The 17,440-nt window shown below is 45.9% G+C and overlaps 1 protein-coding gene across 4 annotated transcripts in view; it reads left to right on the top strand.

The window, feature by feature from the left end:
* Positions 1-413: 413 nt before the first annotated feature.
* The window catches only part of LOC140458875 (uncharacterized), a 117,550-nt gene continuing 100,523 nt past the window's right edge, over positions 414-17,440 (top strand). For 3 of the 4 annotated variants that reach the window (XM_072553598.1, XM_072553601.1, XM_072553599.1), the window contains exon 1: positions 414-533. In XM_072553598.1, coding sequence (XP_072409699.1) covers positions 451-533 — 83 coding nt within the window. In that variant the 5' untranslated portion in view covers positions 414-450. The remainder of the gene's footprint in view (positions 534-17,440) is intronic. The other variant, XM_072553604.1, reaches the window with a different exon arrangement.

Genomic DNA, 17,440 nt, shown 5'->3' with positions numbered 1-17,440 from the left:
ATTTAACAACCCATTGGTAGCTGAGCTTACATCATTTCTATTTTGTCCTGACACAAGTGGATCATCTACGTATTGCAATAGTGACATTCCCCGAGGCATTTTATGTTGTTCCAGGACTTGCCCAAATAAATTAAGTGATTCTGTGAATCCCTGAGGGAGTACTGTCCATCGGAATTGTTGTTTTCTGCCAGTGTATGGATTTTCCCATTCAAAAGCAAATATATCATGACTCTCTGGGGCTAAAGGGCAAGCCCAGAATGCATCTTTTAAATCTATCAGACTAAACCAACAGTGGTTGCATGATATCTTACTAAAAAGGGGTATATGGATTAGGCACCACTGGGTGGCGTGTCTGAACCAGTCGATTTACTGATCTGAGATCTTGTACTAGTCGGTAAGTCCCATCTGGCTTCCGAACTGGTAGTATTGGAGTATTAAAGGGTGACATGCATGGTGCCAATAAACCTTCTTTTACTGGGGAGTCTATTACTGGTTGTAGCCCCTTGCGTCCCTCTAATGAAACTGGATATTGTGTAAGTCTTACTGTTTTATTTTCTTGTGACAGCGTAATTACATTGGGATTAATGTTTAAATAACCTGTGTTTCCAGTTCTTGCCCACACATTAGGATTTATCTGCTCTTCGTTACTGGTTGTTAATTTATTCATCGTTACAGCTACCGAATTGTTCTCAACTCTAATCTTTAAATTTAGTAAAATTATCAAATCTTTACCTAAAAGGTTGCTTCCGACATCAGGGATACATAATAATTGTCCCATTATTTCTTCATTATTTACTTTTATTAAAGTTGGTTTGAAAACTAGGAATTCTTTCCCTTTTATTCCAGAAATTGAGATTTTTGTTAGTTAACTTAACACCACTAGGTCTAAAGCTTAGGGATGATCGGGCTGCTCCCATATCCACTAGAAATACTGTTTCCTCTCCCTTAGGCCCCACGTTTAAATTTATCAAGGGTTCCTGGTGAGTTTCAGGAAGAAGGAACCCCTGACTTCCCTATTCTTCATCAAAAGTCATCAATGAAACTGCTTCTTTTTGTCGCATTAGCTTTGGACAATCTTTCTTAAAATGCCCTGTTACTCCACAGTAATAAGATCCTGCTGAATGTCTTTTTTTATAATCTGTTCTTTGCCTCTTGTCTTTCCTTGTTACTTTCTGATTCTCTCTCTCTCTCTCTTCACAACTTCCTCAACTGCTGCAACCATTATTTTAGCTTTCTGTTTCTCATCTTCTCTTTTTACATATACTTTCTGTGCTTCATGTAACAATTCCTCCATCTGTCTCTCACTCCATCCATCTAATTTCTGTAACTTCTTTTGTATGTCTGGCCACGATTTGGTTACGAATTGGACCCTCAAAAGTCCCTGAGCTACCGGATCATTAGGATTCATTCCTGAATATTTTCTAGTGACTTTTTAGTCTTTGCAAGAAAGCTGACGGGGCTTCATCTTTGTCTTGTCTTACTTCAAAAGCTTTCGTGAAATTTTGGGATCTAGGCACCGCCTCTCTGATTCCTAAAATAACCATCTCTCGAAAGTCTCTCCTCTATCATGTTCATCCATACCCTTCCATCGTGGGTCTATATTGGGGAATTTGTTTTCAGCTGGTATTACTCCCTCACCCACAGGGTGTCTCTTTTCCCATTCCCTAAGCGCAGCTCTTCTATTCATACCCCTTTCTTCTCCTGAAAATAGTGTCCCCATAATACTCATCAGTTCACCCCATGTATACAAATTCGGTCCCAGGAATTGATCCAACTGTTCCGCCAATCCTACTGGAGCTCCAATCAAACTTTTCATTTCTCTTCCAAAAGACCTGATTTCACTACTGGTCAGCAGTGCAGTAACATATCCGATTTCGCCGTTACCAACAGGTACTTCTTGAAGGGGATATATTTATGCCGATGCCCCGCCTATGTCCTGCTCTTCCCTTCTTTTTACTGCTGATATCGTTCTAATCGGACTCAAGGGAACGTCTTCTCCCAGACCTCTTTCAGGTCCTTGTACCGGAGGGGGGGCTGTGGGAGAGGGAAACGACGGGCCATTATTATCACTGTTATATGGGGGAGGGGGTAAACTTGACAAAGAATCCCAGCGGGAATCCTTTGTTTCCTCATTGCCTTCTTCCGTTCTTGACTTTTTCAGAATTAAAAAGTTCGGGCTCCCTATCCAACATGCGGTGTAGTCAGATTCTTTATAGGAGCACTTCTGTTTCCTATTTACATATATATTTAAATCTTGACATAACCAATCCTCATCTGACCCATATTTAGGCCAAAATACATTTGGGGCTTTAATGCTTTCCTTAGTCCACTCAAAACAACAAAATTTTATCATTTGTTTTTGGTCTTTTCCTCACGTCCGAGGATTGTATTTCCAATCTCTTCGCATTTTTCCTAAAGGACTGTCCATTGGGATATAGTCTTCGGATGTCTCTCTCATTTCTCTTTCTACATCTGAATTGCTATTCTTATTTCCCATTTTGATACTCGGCCGTTTTCTTTATATAATTTTAATTAACCTCCCTGAAGTTCGGTGTTAAGTTCTTCCACACCCACTTCAGGGTCCTAATCTCGGTGTGGGGGTTTCCCCTCTTAATAACTGTTCTAAGGCTGGGTGATCGAATCAGTTAGACATCTTACTTGTTAGATTAATCTAGCCAATTAAAGACCTTTATTCTCCATTTTTTAAGTTGCCAAATCCCCCGTACTTCTCGTATGGAACCGACCAAGGTAATACTTCAAGGTCAATTTTCATACCTTGGTCTGTGCACAAAAGTTACCTGGTCGAGTGCGCGCCCTGTCCCGCAGCAATACCAAACAGCAAAAACTGTTGTCAATCTAGGTCGCCCGAAATTTACCTTCACCTGGGTCTTATGTACACAAGAGTAACCCAACCAAACCACCACGTCTTAGTGCCCTTCGCACCGCGGCGAAACAGCAAGTAATGCTGCAAATACGGCCGCCCGAATACGGGTCTTAAGTTCATATGAGTTACCCGATCAAACCACCACATCTCAGCGCACCTAGAACCGCGGCGAAACAGCAAGTACTGTGCAAATCCCGGCCGCCCGCGAATGCGGGTCTTAAGTCCATAAGAGTTACCCGACCAACCAGCCGCGTGTTAGTGTGCCTCGCTCGTGGCAAAGACTGACAACAAAACAAAACCCGCTGCCTACCCCGGTCGCCCAGATAATACTTATTCAAGACCTTTTTTCTTACCCGGGTCTTGTGCACAAGAGTTACCCGACCGAACCCATCGCGTCGCGTCTGCCAATCTTGTTTCCAGAGTGTCTCAGTCCGGATCTTGCTCGCCCGAGCCGCCGCGGCAATGGGGGAAAAAGTAGAGACTGCCGAAATCGGCAGGGTGCACCTTCTCCAATTTTTCAGAAATTGCCGAGTGACCAGAGCTTGGGATCCCAGGACGAGCACCCAAATCTGTTAGAAACAAACTCAATAAAATTTTAGACGAGACCAACAAATCTGGAAACAAGACAATTTATTACGGACCTGCAAGTATGGGCTGCAACTGCACAAAGCAATTGAGCAAATTAGACTTGGGTTAGTTTACAATTATACCTTTGAGCTGAGTGAGGTCACCTCTCCAGACTCCTAATTACCCAATCTCGCTTACCAGGCTTTACAACTGCCCATCTTCGCTCCACCCTTGTTACTTCCCCTTCCCCACGTTGGCAACCTTCCTCCCTGTTAGTGCTGACATTTTCATTATTTTGTCGATAGTACATCAAGATATAGTTTAACATTTTGTATCAATACTGCTGGTACATTCCATTCTCCGTACACATCATCAACTTTGCATCATTTTTGTACCGCTCAGGCATTTTAGTTATCAGTTTTTTTGCTGAAAATTTTTTTTAAGCAGTTAACTTGCTTATATTATACTCCAGAGTTACTTTTAATTATGGTTAATTAAATACTAAAGATACACTTCCCCTAAGTACCTGCAGAGTGAATAATTTTTCTGCAGGACCCCTTTTCTTCATGTTCTTTTATATCTGCAAAAACAACACTTCTTTTCATTTCTAACATCTCTAAGCCCCAAGTCACAAACTCACTATCCCAACTTGGAGAAATATTCACTGTTCCTGCATTATGACTGGGTCAAAATCCTGCAACTCTCTCCCTAAAGGCACCATAGGAGTACCCTCATCAGGCAGGGCTTAAACATTTCAAGATGATCACTAACACCAGGGGGGGCTGAGGATAGAGAAAACAGTTAAGCGCGTTCAAAGCCACAGCAACAAGAGAATTGACCCCTGACCAACATTTCTGGACAGGATTGTTTCACCAGATGGGACTGAGATTGTTCAAGAAATTCATCAACACCTTCTTGAGGAGGATATGGGATGAGCAATAAATGCTAACCTTGCCAGTGATCCCATATTATTGGGAAGATGTTGCCAGCGTTGGAGGGTTTGAGTTATAGGAAGAGGCTGAAAAGGCTAAGTCTGTTTGTCAACTGCCTCTTCTGCTAACCTTCATCCCCAATCCACTCCAATCAACTCTACCCTCATTCCTATGTAATTGCCTTTAGTTAAATATAAAAATCACATAACACGAGGTTATAGTCCAACAGGTTTATTTGGAAGTACAAGTTTTCAGGGCGTTGCACCTTTGTCAGGTAGCTATTGGGGCAGGATCATAGGACACACAATTTATAGTAAAAGATCAAAGTGTTATACAACTGACGCGATGTCTTGAACAAACTTAGGTTGCTGTAAAGCCTTGCATCACTTAGAATGGGTTGCAGATTTCGAATCATTAATATGTTCTGGGATTTACATCTTTCAAGTCACATTCCCAAGATAATTTAAGGTTAAAAAAAAGGTGATATCTCAGTTCAGACAATGCATTAAAAAGGTGTGAGGTTAGAGTCTGTTGCTGTCTCTGACACACACAGATCGACACTCACGTATACACCCTCTCACAAGCATATAATCTGTCACACATGTGCACTCATGTATACACACATTCACATACTCTCCCTCTCTCTCTCACACACACACACACACACACATATATATAAGTCTATGGGGTGAATTTGCAGATACATTCTATTTCATTCAAAAAGTACACAATCTGTCGGCAGTCAGTCCATGTGACATTTTGGAAATAGAACCAATCTGACTCAAGGTTGGAATACACACAGACTCTAACCTCACACCTTTAATGCATTGTCTGAGCCGAGATGTCACTTTTTATAAAACCTTAAGTTATCACGGGAATGAGACTCGAAAGATGTTCTGGGATTTACATATTAATGGATCAAAACCTGCAACCCATTCTAAGTAATTAAAGACTTAACAGCAATCTAGGTTTGTTCAATACATCACATCAGTTGTATGACACTTTGATCTTTTACGATAAATTCTGTGTCTTATGATCTTGCCCCACTAGCTATCTGACAAAGATGCAGCGCTCTGAAAGCTTGTACTTCCAAGTAAATCTTTTGGACTATAATTGTGTGGAATTTGCACGCTCTCCCCGTGTCTGTGTGGGCTTCCTCTGGATGCTCCGGTTTTCTCCCACAGTCCAAAGATGTGCAGGTTAGGGTGAATTGGCCATGCTAAACTGCCTAGTTAGTTAAACATAGCCAGTTCTTTCCGATCCAAGTTTCTACCCTCTCAAACCAAAGGCTAAATTCTACAATATTATGGCTACAGTTCCTTCGGGGATTTTTTTACTCAGATCATTTATTAAATGTATCTTGTTATACATTACCAGCTTCCAAAATGCTTGATTCCTGGTTGGATCCACAACATATTGTTCCAGGAAACTATTCTGAATACACTCTTCCTCATGGTTACCTCTGCCAATCTACATGAACATTAAGGTCATCCATGATTAATGCATTGCCCAATTATCTCTCTGTTCTACTGAACAGTTACAGCTAGGGGACTATCACCTATTCCCACGAGGGTCTCCTTCCCTATGTTATTTCTTACCTCCACCCAAATATTTCTATATTATCTGATCCCAGACCATTTTTGCTTTTGTACTTAATCCATCTCGTACTAACAAAGACAACCCACCATTCTTTCTTTCCTGCCTCTCCCACCCTGCCTCCTGTAAAAACGCCATCCCATATTCCCAATTCCTTCACCTCCGGCACATCTGCTCCCAGGAGGACCAATTCCAATCCAGATGGCCTCCTTCTTCAAAGACCACAATTTCCCCTCAGATGTGGTTGACTATGCTCTCCACCGCATCTCCTCCACTTCCCACTCCTCCACCCTTGAACCCCACCCCTCCAATTGCCACCAGGACAGAACCCCACTGGTCCTCACCTACCACCCCACCAACCTCCAGATACATCGTATCATCCTTCGCCTACCAACCCAACTGCCCTGTGGCTGAACACTAACTCCCCTCCCACCCCGCCAAGGACATGCAAGTCCTTGGACGACTCCATCATCAGACCATGGCAACACGATACCTGGAGGAAGAATGCCTCATCTTCTGCCTAGGAACCCCCCCAACCACAAGGGATGAATGCAGATTTCTCCAGCTTCCTTATTTCCCCTCCCCCCAACTTTTCTCAGTCCCAGCCCTCAGACTCAGCACCGCCTTCTTGACCTGCAATCTTCTTCCCGACCTCTCTGGCCTATCATCCTCACCTTAACTTCCTTCGACCTATCGCATTCCCAATGCCCCTCCCCCAAGTCCCTCCTCCCTACCTTTTATCTTAGCCGGCTTGGCATACCCTCCTCATTCCTGAAGAATGGCTTATGCCCGAAATGTCAATTCTCCTGCTCCTTGGATGCTGCCTGACCTGCTGCGCTTTTCCAGCAACACATTTTTCAGCTCTCCTTTTGAAATGCCTCATACACTGAATACTTAGTTCCCAGGTTTGATCTCCTTGTAAACCATACTTTTGTAATGGTTATAGGATCATACTCAAACTTCACCATTAATTCATTAATTTTTTTCTAAACACAATTTGCTGTTATTTTGTCTCTACTTTTTGGTTTATATCGAGTACAGTATGCTCCGTAAGGAAGACTCCAAACTCTTATGAAAAGTGGAGAGCTAATAAAATAAAAAAATTAATTAACAGCCCCTTAAAATGGGCATCATAACAAAAATCAGAACTCTGAAGGAAACCTAACAAATTAACTTAATGATGGTTCTATAGCTTATAGTGCACTTCCACCACTGCAGTGCCAACCAGTTATGAAAAGTGAGACTTTTTTTTTACATGGACAGGTCCTTATCCTGGTGAACAAGTCCTCACCGGGAGGTTCCAGTCAGATATAATAAATGGAAGTTTGACTTTCTACTCCCAATAAATTCCACTTTCCTCTGAAGTTAGAAGTCTCGCCTCTCTACTGGTGAAGGTTAAAGCAATATGAAAGTAAAATTGGATCTGCTGAAAAAAAAAACACAGCTATGAGATTTTTAAAGTTTTGCAGGCATCTAAAAAAAAGCTGCTCAGAAACCAAATGGGTCTTTTCCATGCCTTGACATGACAAAGATAGAAAAGGAGTGTCTGATTCAAATTTCAAAGAAATATCCAAACCAGCTCAACCACATCATGAGGAAATCAACTGAAATACTGCCAACAGAAACCAAATGAACAAAGAACAAAGAAAATTTAGAGACGAGGAACAGGGTTTTGGCCCTCCAAGCCCAAACCAATCCAAATCCACTGTCTGAACCAATCGTCCAATTCCTAAGCATCTGTATCTCTCTGCTCCCCACCTACTCATGTATCTGTCCAGATGTACCTTAAATGAATATACCATGCCTGCCTCTACTACCTCTGCTGGTAATGCTTCCAGGCACCAACCACCCTCTGTGTAAAGTACTTGCAGCGTCTCTCCCCCTTAAACTTTTCACCTTGAACGCGTGACTTCTCATTATTGAATCTCTCACTCAGGGTAGATAAGCTTATCTACCCTATCTATACCCTTCATGATTTTGTAGACCTCAATCAGGTCCCCTATCAATCTCCTTTTTTCTAATGGAAACAATTCTAACCTACTCAACCTCTCTTCATAGTTAGCACCTTCCAAACCAGGCAACATCCTCGTAAACCTTCTCTGCACTCTCTCCAAAGCATCCACATTCTTTTGGTAATGTGGCGATCAGACTGTACACAGTATTCTAAATGCGCCCGAACCAATGTCATGTACAACTTTAACATGACCTGCCAGCTCTTATACTCAATACCGTGTCCAATGAAGGCAAGCATACCATATGCCGCCTTGACCACTCTATCCACCTGTGCAGCAACCTTCAGGGTACAATGGACCTGAACTCCCAGATCTCTCTGCTCATCAACTTTTCCCAAGGTTCTTCCGTTTACAGTATAGTTGGCTCGAGAATGAGATTTCCCAAACTGCATCACTTCACATTTGCCCGAATTGAACTCCATCTGCAACTTCTCCACCCAACTGTCCAGTCTATCTATATTCTCCTGTATTCTTTGACAGTCCCCAATGACTTTCTGCTAGTCCACCAATCTTCGTGTTGTCTGCAAACTTGCTGAGCAGACTAATAATGCCCCCTTCCATTTATGTATATTACAAACAACAGTGGGCCCAGCACTGATCCCTGTGGAACACCACTGGTCACCTTCCTCCATTTCGCAAAACTCCCTTCATCTACCTCTGTTTCCTGTTGCTCAACCAGTTTTTCATCCACCTAGCTAGAACATCCTGCACACCATGTGACTTCATTTTCTCCATTCGTTTACCATGGGGGCCATTTGCAAATGGAGTGTTGTTTTTTTTCCCTGGTTCATTCAATAAATACATTAAGGACAAAAGGGTAACTAGGGAGAGAATAGGGCCCTTCAAAGATCAGCAAGGCAGCTTAGGCGTGGAACTACAGAGATGGGGAGATGCTAAACAAGTGTTTTGCCTCAGTGTTTACTGTGGAGAAGGACATGGAAGGTATAGAATGTGGGGAAATGGATGGTGACATCTATTTTACATCTTGAAGAGAAAGTGCTGGATGTCTTAAAACGCATAAAGGTGAATAAATCTCCAGGATCTGATCAGATGTACTGTAGATCTCTATGGGAAGCTAGGGAAGTGATTGCTGGGCCCTTTGCTGACATATTTGCTGCATCGGTAGTTACAGGTGCCAAAAGACTGGAGGTTGGCTAACAGAGTCACTATTTAAGAAAGGTTGTAAGGAAAAGTCAGGGAACTATAGACCAGTGAGCCTGACATTGGTGGTGGGCAAGTTATTGGAGGGAATCCTGAGGGACAGGATTTACATGTATTTGGAAAGGCAAGGGCTGATTAGGGATAAACAGAGCTATGTGCTGAGAGACTGTATATATACAGATACACGCTTCAGTGGTAGAGGTCAGAGTTGCTAGTTAAGCAGATGGCCATTTTCAACGATGGAGAAACTTCATTTTAACAGAATCTGCAAGTGATCCTTCTTACCCCAAATGCTTTTGTTCCCCAATAGCTTTTAACTTTCTTGGGCTTGAAATTGCCAGGGTGGAAGAGTGGGTGGTATGTGGAAATAAAAGTTCTTGGTCATAATTCATGTAACAAGGGACTCTAGGAGCAGGTGCTGAGAACTGTTGCACAACTGGGTCCACTTGACAAATGCAAGTCCCTCGTTCCCCTCAAACACACTGTCTTGACTTGGAGAGATAGTAGCTGATCCTTCATCATCACTGGCTCCAAATCCTGGAACTCCCTCCCTAATTGCACCATGGGAGCACCCTCACCAGATGGCACTGACTCTGTTCAAGAAGATCAGCCCTAACTTCTCCAGTGGGGACATGGGATGGACATTAAACACTGGCCTTGTCAGTGACTCCCCACATCTCAAGATTTTTGAATTTTAAAAAATCTTTTGCTTTTCCTTGTGTGTCAGGAAATGTCCAGGTTTAGCTTGTTAATATAAATTTTGCTGTGGGTATTTAGAGCTGGTACTTCAGGTCCCGAGAATGTGTTAATGATGTAATTTAAGGTTCTCTAATGACACACTGTTTCACGATCCTCAGCCTTGTGTTAATATCCCTCCACCACCTCATTGCTTGGGAAAACATCATCCCAACCTACAAACATTCACAGGTGCTTGAGGATATGACGGGCATTTGATGATTTATATTCCATGAGAGCCTCACCACAAGATGACACTTTCAGGCAGCCAATGGGCGGAGTATTGGGGGGGGAAAGAGGAAGAGGGGTGATATGGGAAAGGAGATCACATTGTGAAAAAACAAAATGCTGGACAAACTCAGTAGGTCTGGCAGCATTTGCAGTGAGATGAAGCAAAGTTAACATTTTGACACTGTGGTTGACAGGGCCCTCAGCTCTGTCTGACCCGTTCCTTCCTACTCACTTTCTACCCGACCAGCCTCCACAGGATCAGCTACTGTTGTTGTTGAAACCTCCAAAAGATGTGTATTTCCTCTATTTTCAGCATTCCCTTCAGGCCACCCTGATCCACTCCTCTTTCATTCTCAACATCTTCCCATATCCCTACGGCTCCTTCCCATGCAAGTACATAAAGTGTAACATCTGCCCATTTATTTCTTCCATCCTCACCATCTAAGGCCCCAGACATACAATTCCAAGCAAAGCAGCAATTTACCTGCACTTCACTCAATCTAGTCTCCCATATTTGCTGCTGACAATGTGGTCTCCTCTACATTGGAGAGACGAGGCATGTACATCTTCACAGCAGCCTCAATGGTGAGCGTGGGCAGTGTCACACCAGAGGTTGGCTGACTTAAGCTACATAAATGTGTCATTACATGTGTCATTACGTGTCATCCATTTTGGTAGGAAGAATCAAAAACAGAATTTGCTGGAAAAGTCAGCAGGTCTGGCAGCATCTTTGAACAGAAATCAGAGTTAATGTTTCAGGTCTGGTGACCCTTCCACAGAATAGTTGGTGGAAAGAATAATGTTATAAACTGATTAAGATTATTCAACAGCATTCAGAGGGATTTGTCCAGACATCAACCAATAATATATTCTAGCAGCAATTATGTAGGGCTTTGGTGAGACAATAGTGGGAGTACAGGAGAAAGTGAGGACTGCAGATGCTGGAGACCAGTGTTGAAAAATGCGATGCTGGAAAAACACAGCAGGCCAGGCAGCAGTAGAATCGACGTTTTGGGCATAAGCCCTTCTTCAGGAGTGAGGCTGGTGTGCCAGGAGGGCTGAATTAAAAGTTAGTGGGGGGGAAGGGGATTTGGGGTAGGGGCACTGGGAATACGATAGGTGGAAGGAATTGAGGTGAGGGTGAAGGCTGGAGAGGAGGTGGGGGCGAAGAGGTCAGGAAGAAGATTGCAGGTCAACAGGGCAGTGCTGAATCCAGGGGTTGGGACTGAGAAAATGGTGGGAGGGGAAATGAGGAAGCTGGAGAAATCTACATTCATCCCTTGTGGTTGGAGGGTTCCTCGGCGGAAGATGAGGCGCTCTTCCTCCAGGCGTTGTGTGGTCACGGTCTGGTAATGGAGATGGCCAAGGACCTGCATGTCCTTGGCAGAGTAGGAGGGGGAGTTAAAGGGTTCAGCCATGGGACGGTTGGGTTGGTTGGTGCAGGTGTCCAAGAAGTGTTCCCTGAAACATTCCGCAAGTAGGCGGCCTGTCTCCCCAATGTAGAGGAGACCACATTGGGTGCAGTAAATAGTGTGTGTGGAGGTACAGGTAATTTTGCGACGGATGTGGAAGGATCCATTGGGGCCTTTGAGGGAGATGGGGTTGGGGGGGGGGGGTGGTTAGGTGTGGACGCAAGTTTTGCATTTCTTGCGGTTGCAGGGGAAGGTGCCAGGAGTGGAGGTTGGGTTAGTGGGGGGTGTGGACCTGACGAGGGAGTCGCAGAGGAAGTGGTCTCTCCGGAACACTGATAGGGGTGGGGAGGAGTATCTGTCTCTGGTGGTGGAGTCTGTTTGGAGGTGGCGGAAATGACGGAGGATAATACGATGTATCCGGAGGTTGGTGGGGTGGAAGGTGAGGACCAGTGGGGTTCTGTCCTGGTGACGATTGGAGGGGCGGGGTTCAAAGGCAGGGGTGCAGGAAGTTGAGGAGATGCGGTGGAAAGCATCATTGACCACGTCGGAGGGGAAATTACGGTCTTTGAAGGAAGCCATTTGAGTTGTTTGGTAGTGGAATTGGTCCTCCTGGGAGCAGATGCGGCAGAGGCGAAGGAATTGGGAATATGGGATGGCATTTATACAGGGGGCAGGATGGGAGGAGGTGTACTCTAGGTAGCTGTGGGAGCCGGTCGGTTTGTAGTAAAATATTTGTGTTGATTCGGTCGCCCGAGAGAGAAATGGAGAGGTCTAGGAAGGGGAGGGAGGAGTCTGAGACAGTCCAGGTAAATTTGAGGTCAGGGTGGAAGGTGTCAGTAAAGTGGATGAACTGTTCAACCTCCTCGTGGGAGCATGAGGTAGCGCCAATACAATCATCGATGTAGCGGAGGGCGATGCCAGTGAAGCTGCGGAAGATAGACTGTTCCACATATCCGATGAAGAGGCAGGCATAGCTGGGGCCCAGGTGGGTGCCCATGGCTACTCTTTTGGTTTGGAAGTGGGAGGAGAAGTTGTTCAGAGTGAGGACCAGTTCAGTCAGTCGAAGGAGGGGATCAGTGGAAAGGTATTGGTTGGGTTGGTGGAGAGGAAGAAGTGGAGGGCTTCGCGATGGGGGATGGAAGTGTATAGGGACTGGATGTCCATCATGAAGATAAGGCGTTGGTGGCCAGTGAAGCGAAAATCATGGAGGTGCTGGAGGGTGTGGCTGGTGTCCTTGGACTAAGGGGGACAGGACAGTGTCAAGGTATGCAGAGATGAGTTCGGTGGGGCAGTAGCAGGCTGAGACAATGGGTCGGCTGGGGGAGTCGGGTTTGTGGATTTTGGGCAGGAGGTAGAAATGGGCGGCACGGGGTTGAGGGACTATGAGGTTGGAGGCGGTGGATGGGAGATCCTCTGAGGTGATGAGGTTATGGATAGTCTGGGAGACGATGGTTTGTTGGTGGGATGTGGGATCATGGTCAACGGGATAGTAGGAGGTGGTGTCCGCGAATTGGCGTCTAGCTTCAGCAGTGTAAAGATCGGTGCACCAAACTACCACCGCGCCTCCCTTGGCTGCCGGTTTGATGGTGAGGTTGAGATTGGAGCGGAGGGAGTGGAGGGCTGCATGTTGTGAGGATGAGAGGTTGGAGTGGGTGAGAGGAGTGGACAGGTTGAGGCAGTCAATGTTGCAGCAGCAGTTGGCAATGAAGAGATCGAGGGCAAGTAAGAGGCCAACACGGGATGTCCAGGTGGATGGGGTGTGTTGGAGGCGGGAGAAGGAGTCAGAGGGTGGGCAAGAATCCTGGTTGAAGAAGGAGGTGTGGAGGCGAAGGCGGCGGAAGAAATGCTCAATGTCCAGCCGCGTGTCGAACTCACTGATCCGGGAGGAAGAAGGTGAGGCCTCTGCTGAGGACTGATCGTTCATCCTCAGAGAGGGGGAGGTCTGGAGGGATAGTGAAAATACAGCAGGGCTGGGAGCTAGGATCTGGTGTGGGGCTGGAGCGGAGTTGGTCACGGGGATCGACATGAGGGCGTGTTGGTCTGAATGTAGTCCGGAGTCCATGCGGGGTCAGTCGGTTCCGTAGGCAGGTGCTGAGGAAGGAGATGTGGCTGTGGTAACGAGTCTGTTTCAGGATGTGGCTGAAGAGCTTCAGGGCAGAGGAGATGACTGGGGGATGCAGTGAGAGAGGGACTCAATGAGATCCTTGTAGAAGGAGGAGGAGAGCTTCTTCAAGGTAGGCATTCTTGCAATAAGACCATCGCTCACAGATATACCGCCGCCACGGGATCCACGACTACCAGGACCAGCGCCGTTTCTGCCCGGTGCACCACTTCCGTTGCCGGAGCTACCGCAGCCACTTCCGCCCCCAGTGATGTCACTCACCTGCTCAAGGACCACACCATGTCGATCTCTGCCCTCACGATGATCTCTGCCCCCACACTAGGTTCCAGGTCCTCGCTCACAGCCCTGCTGTATTTTCACCATCCCTCCAGACCTCCCCCTCTGAGGATGAACGATCAGTCCTCAACAGAGGCCTCACCATCTCCCTACTCTCCCGGATCAGTGAGTTCGAAACGCGGCTGGACATTGAGCATTTCTTCCGCCACCTTCGCCTCCACACCTACTTCAACCAGGATTCTCGCCCACCCTCCGACGACCCCTTCTCCTGCCTCCAACACACCCCATCCACCTGGATACCCTGTGCTGGCCTCTTACTTGTCCTCGATCTCTTCATAGCCAACTGCCGCTGCAACATTGACCGCCTCAACCTGTCCACCCCTCTCACCCACTCCAACTTCTCACCCTCACAATTCGCAGCCCTCCACTCCCTCTGATTCAACCCCAACCTCACCAAACCGGCAGACAAGGGAGGCACAGCGGTAGTTTGGCGCACCGACCTTTATAGCGCTGAAGCTGGACGCCAACTCGCGGACACCTCCTCCTATCCCCTTGACCATGATCCCACGTCCCACCACCAAACCATCAACACCCAGACCATCCATAACCTCATCACCTCAGCAGATCTCCCATCCATCGCTACCTAGATTACACCTCCTCCCACCCTGCCCCCTGTAAAAGCACCATCCCTAATTTCCGATTCCTTTGCCTCTGCCACATCTGCTCCCAGGATGACCAATTCCAATACCGAACCACCCAAATGGCCACCTTCTTCAAAGACCGCAATTTCCCCTCCGACGTGATCGGCGATGCTCTCCACCGCATCTCCTTGACTTCTTGCACCTCTGCCCTTGAACCCCGCCCCTCCAATCGTCACAGGACAGAACCTCACTGGTCCTCACCTTCCACCCCACCAACCTCCGGATACATCGTATCATCCTCTATCATTTCAGCCACCTCCAAACAGACCTCACCACCAGGGATATATTCACCTCCCCACCTGTATCAGCATTCTGGAGAGACCATTCCCTTCGTAACTCCCTCGTCAGGTCCACACCCCCCCACCAACCCAACCTCCACTCCCGGCACCTTCCCCTGCAACCGCAAGAAGTGCAAGACTCGCACCCACACCTCCCTCCAAGGCCCCAATGGATCCTTCCATATCATCGCAAATTCACCTACACCTCCACACACATCATTTACTGTATCCGTTGCACCTGATGTGGTCTCCTCTACATTGGGGAGACAGGCCACCTACTTGCGGAACGTTTCAGGGAACACTTCTGGGACACCTGCACCAACCAACCCAACCATCCCATGGCTGAACACTTAACCCCCCCCTCCTACTCCACCAAGGACATGCAGATCCTTGGCCTCCTCCATCGCCAGACCGTGACTACACAACGCCTGGAGGAAGAGCGCCTCATCTTCTGCCTGGGAACCCTCCAACTACACAGAATGAATGTGGATTTCTCCAGCTTCCTCATTTCCCCTCCACCCACCTTTTCTCAGTCCCAACCCCCAGATTCAGCACCGCCCTCTTGACCTGCAATCTTCTTCCTGACCCCTCTGCCTCCACCCCCTCTCCAGCCTTTCACCCTCACCTCCTTCCACCTATCGTATTCCCACTGCCCCTCCCCTAAATCCCCTCTCCCTAACTTTTATTTCAGCCCGTCTGGCACACCAACCTCATTCCTGAAGGGCTTATGCCCGAAACATCGATTCGCCTGCTCCTCGGATGCTGCCTGGCGTGCTGTGTTTTTCCAGCAACACATTTTTCAGTAGTGGGAGTACAGAGTGGTTTTGGTGTCCTGACCTCAGCAAGAGGATGTACTTGCTTTGGAAAGGGTGCAATAAACTTTCATTTGACTAAGCCTTTTCACTAGGTTGGCTGTCCTTTGATAAAAGATTGAGAATAGGCTGCTACTCCCAAATTTCTGAAAGAATGGGACTTTACCTCATTGGAACTATCAAATTTACATTACAGTTCATCTCAGGACTAAAGTTTTTTTTAAAAATTCGCTTAGTGACATAGTTTGAGATCCCAAGTACACATTAAGAGAATAAACCCACCAGATTCCACAGTGTTAAACCAAATAAGCGTTACTAAATAAAGGTGGAATAGCAAGAATAATGTGCAATAAATGTACAACTTGCATTGTACCCTATAGAATTAACATGAGACAAATACAGACAAACTGATAATACACTCCACAGAGCACAAATAACTAATGGGGTCAAGGCAATTACCACATATTTCTTAACGGATCGAAGCATTATTAATGTGTGGGTCATCAGATAGCATTGAAACTTCATAATGGATTCAGTTTTTAAGGTCTTCACAAGTGCACCATCATAGACTGCATTAATGATTGCTCACATCCTGGTAGTTCACTCTCCTTTCTAAATTTTTTCGATTCTTGAGACTGACCCCAGCATCTACACAAGGATACAATTTTAGCTCTTTGCAGACAGCTAACTTCACAAAGCTACCATTGCCCCCGAGTTTCACAACTTCGATTTTTCACAACTGCACTAAGCAAATACTGTATGTACAAATCTTTCACTCCATTCTCAGCTGTACTGAACAAAAGCTGGCTTACATTTTCCAAGCCATTATGGATCTCCTGAGTTTGAAACACAACACAGCTGCTTCCAGGGCTTTTCCTGTGTCCTACTTGCATGGAGACCATTACAGCAGTGCCCTTTAAGAATGAAGCCTCTTTATCCAAAAGCTGAGCACCTAGGCTGTCAAATGTGTGCCCTGGCTGCCCTACACAGGTATTCATGCTCGTACCAGTCCAGTGATTTCTCTTTCCAAAGAGCTGGGTGTGGAAGGGCATGGGAAAATTGTAGTCCTTTACCTCCACCTCTTAAGAAAAGTCAGCTCACACCTTAATGCAAGAACCAGACTGTGGGCTTATCTGTCTGAACCCCCTTTAATACAGGAACCAGACTCTGGGTTTATCGGTCTGAATTCCCTTTAACATAGAAACTAGACTCTGCAGGATGCCACTTGAACAGATTGTTTACCAGGAAACAGCCAAATTTCTTCCTCCAAAAGTGTTTTTTTTTAAGTATCTTATAAGCTTTGGGAAGGAGATTTCCATTGCTGTAAAATGTGTTCTATGTTTCTGATATCCTGATGTATTCTCCCAGTATGTGCACAAATAGACAACATGTGACTCAAACTGCTGTCAAGTTGCTTCGTTATGCCAAATGTCCAGCACAAGCTGCTTTTACTTGAAGATCCTCAATGTCTGAGCTTTACCTTTCTCCCAGAAATGAAAGCAGTGAGTTCCTGATCAGAGATTCTTATAAATCCAACATCACAATGTAACCATGTGAAGCTTGGGATGTAATGTATTGGCAGGGATGTTATATCTACTTATTCCAGGTGACCCATCTGACCAGGGTTTTGGGCTCCTTGGAAGCAGGTTAGAAGTAAAGAAGGCAAATGTTATGTTGAACCTCTTAGTGAGAGGAGTTGACTTGGAGGAATTGTGTAGGAG

This window comes from Chiloscyllium punctatum, chromosome 34 (genome assembly GCF_047496795.1).
Source record: "Chiloscyllium punctatum isolate Juve2018m chromosome 34, sChiPun1.3, whole genome shotgun sequence".
Taxonomy (NCBI): Eukaryota; Metazoa; Chordata; class Chondrichthyes; order Orectolobiformes; family Hemiscylliidae; genus Chiloscyllium; species Chiloscyllium punctatum.
This window is presented reverse-complemented; position numbering and strand designations above follow the sequence as displayed.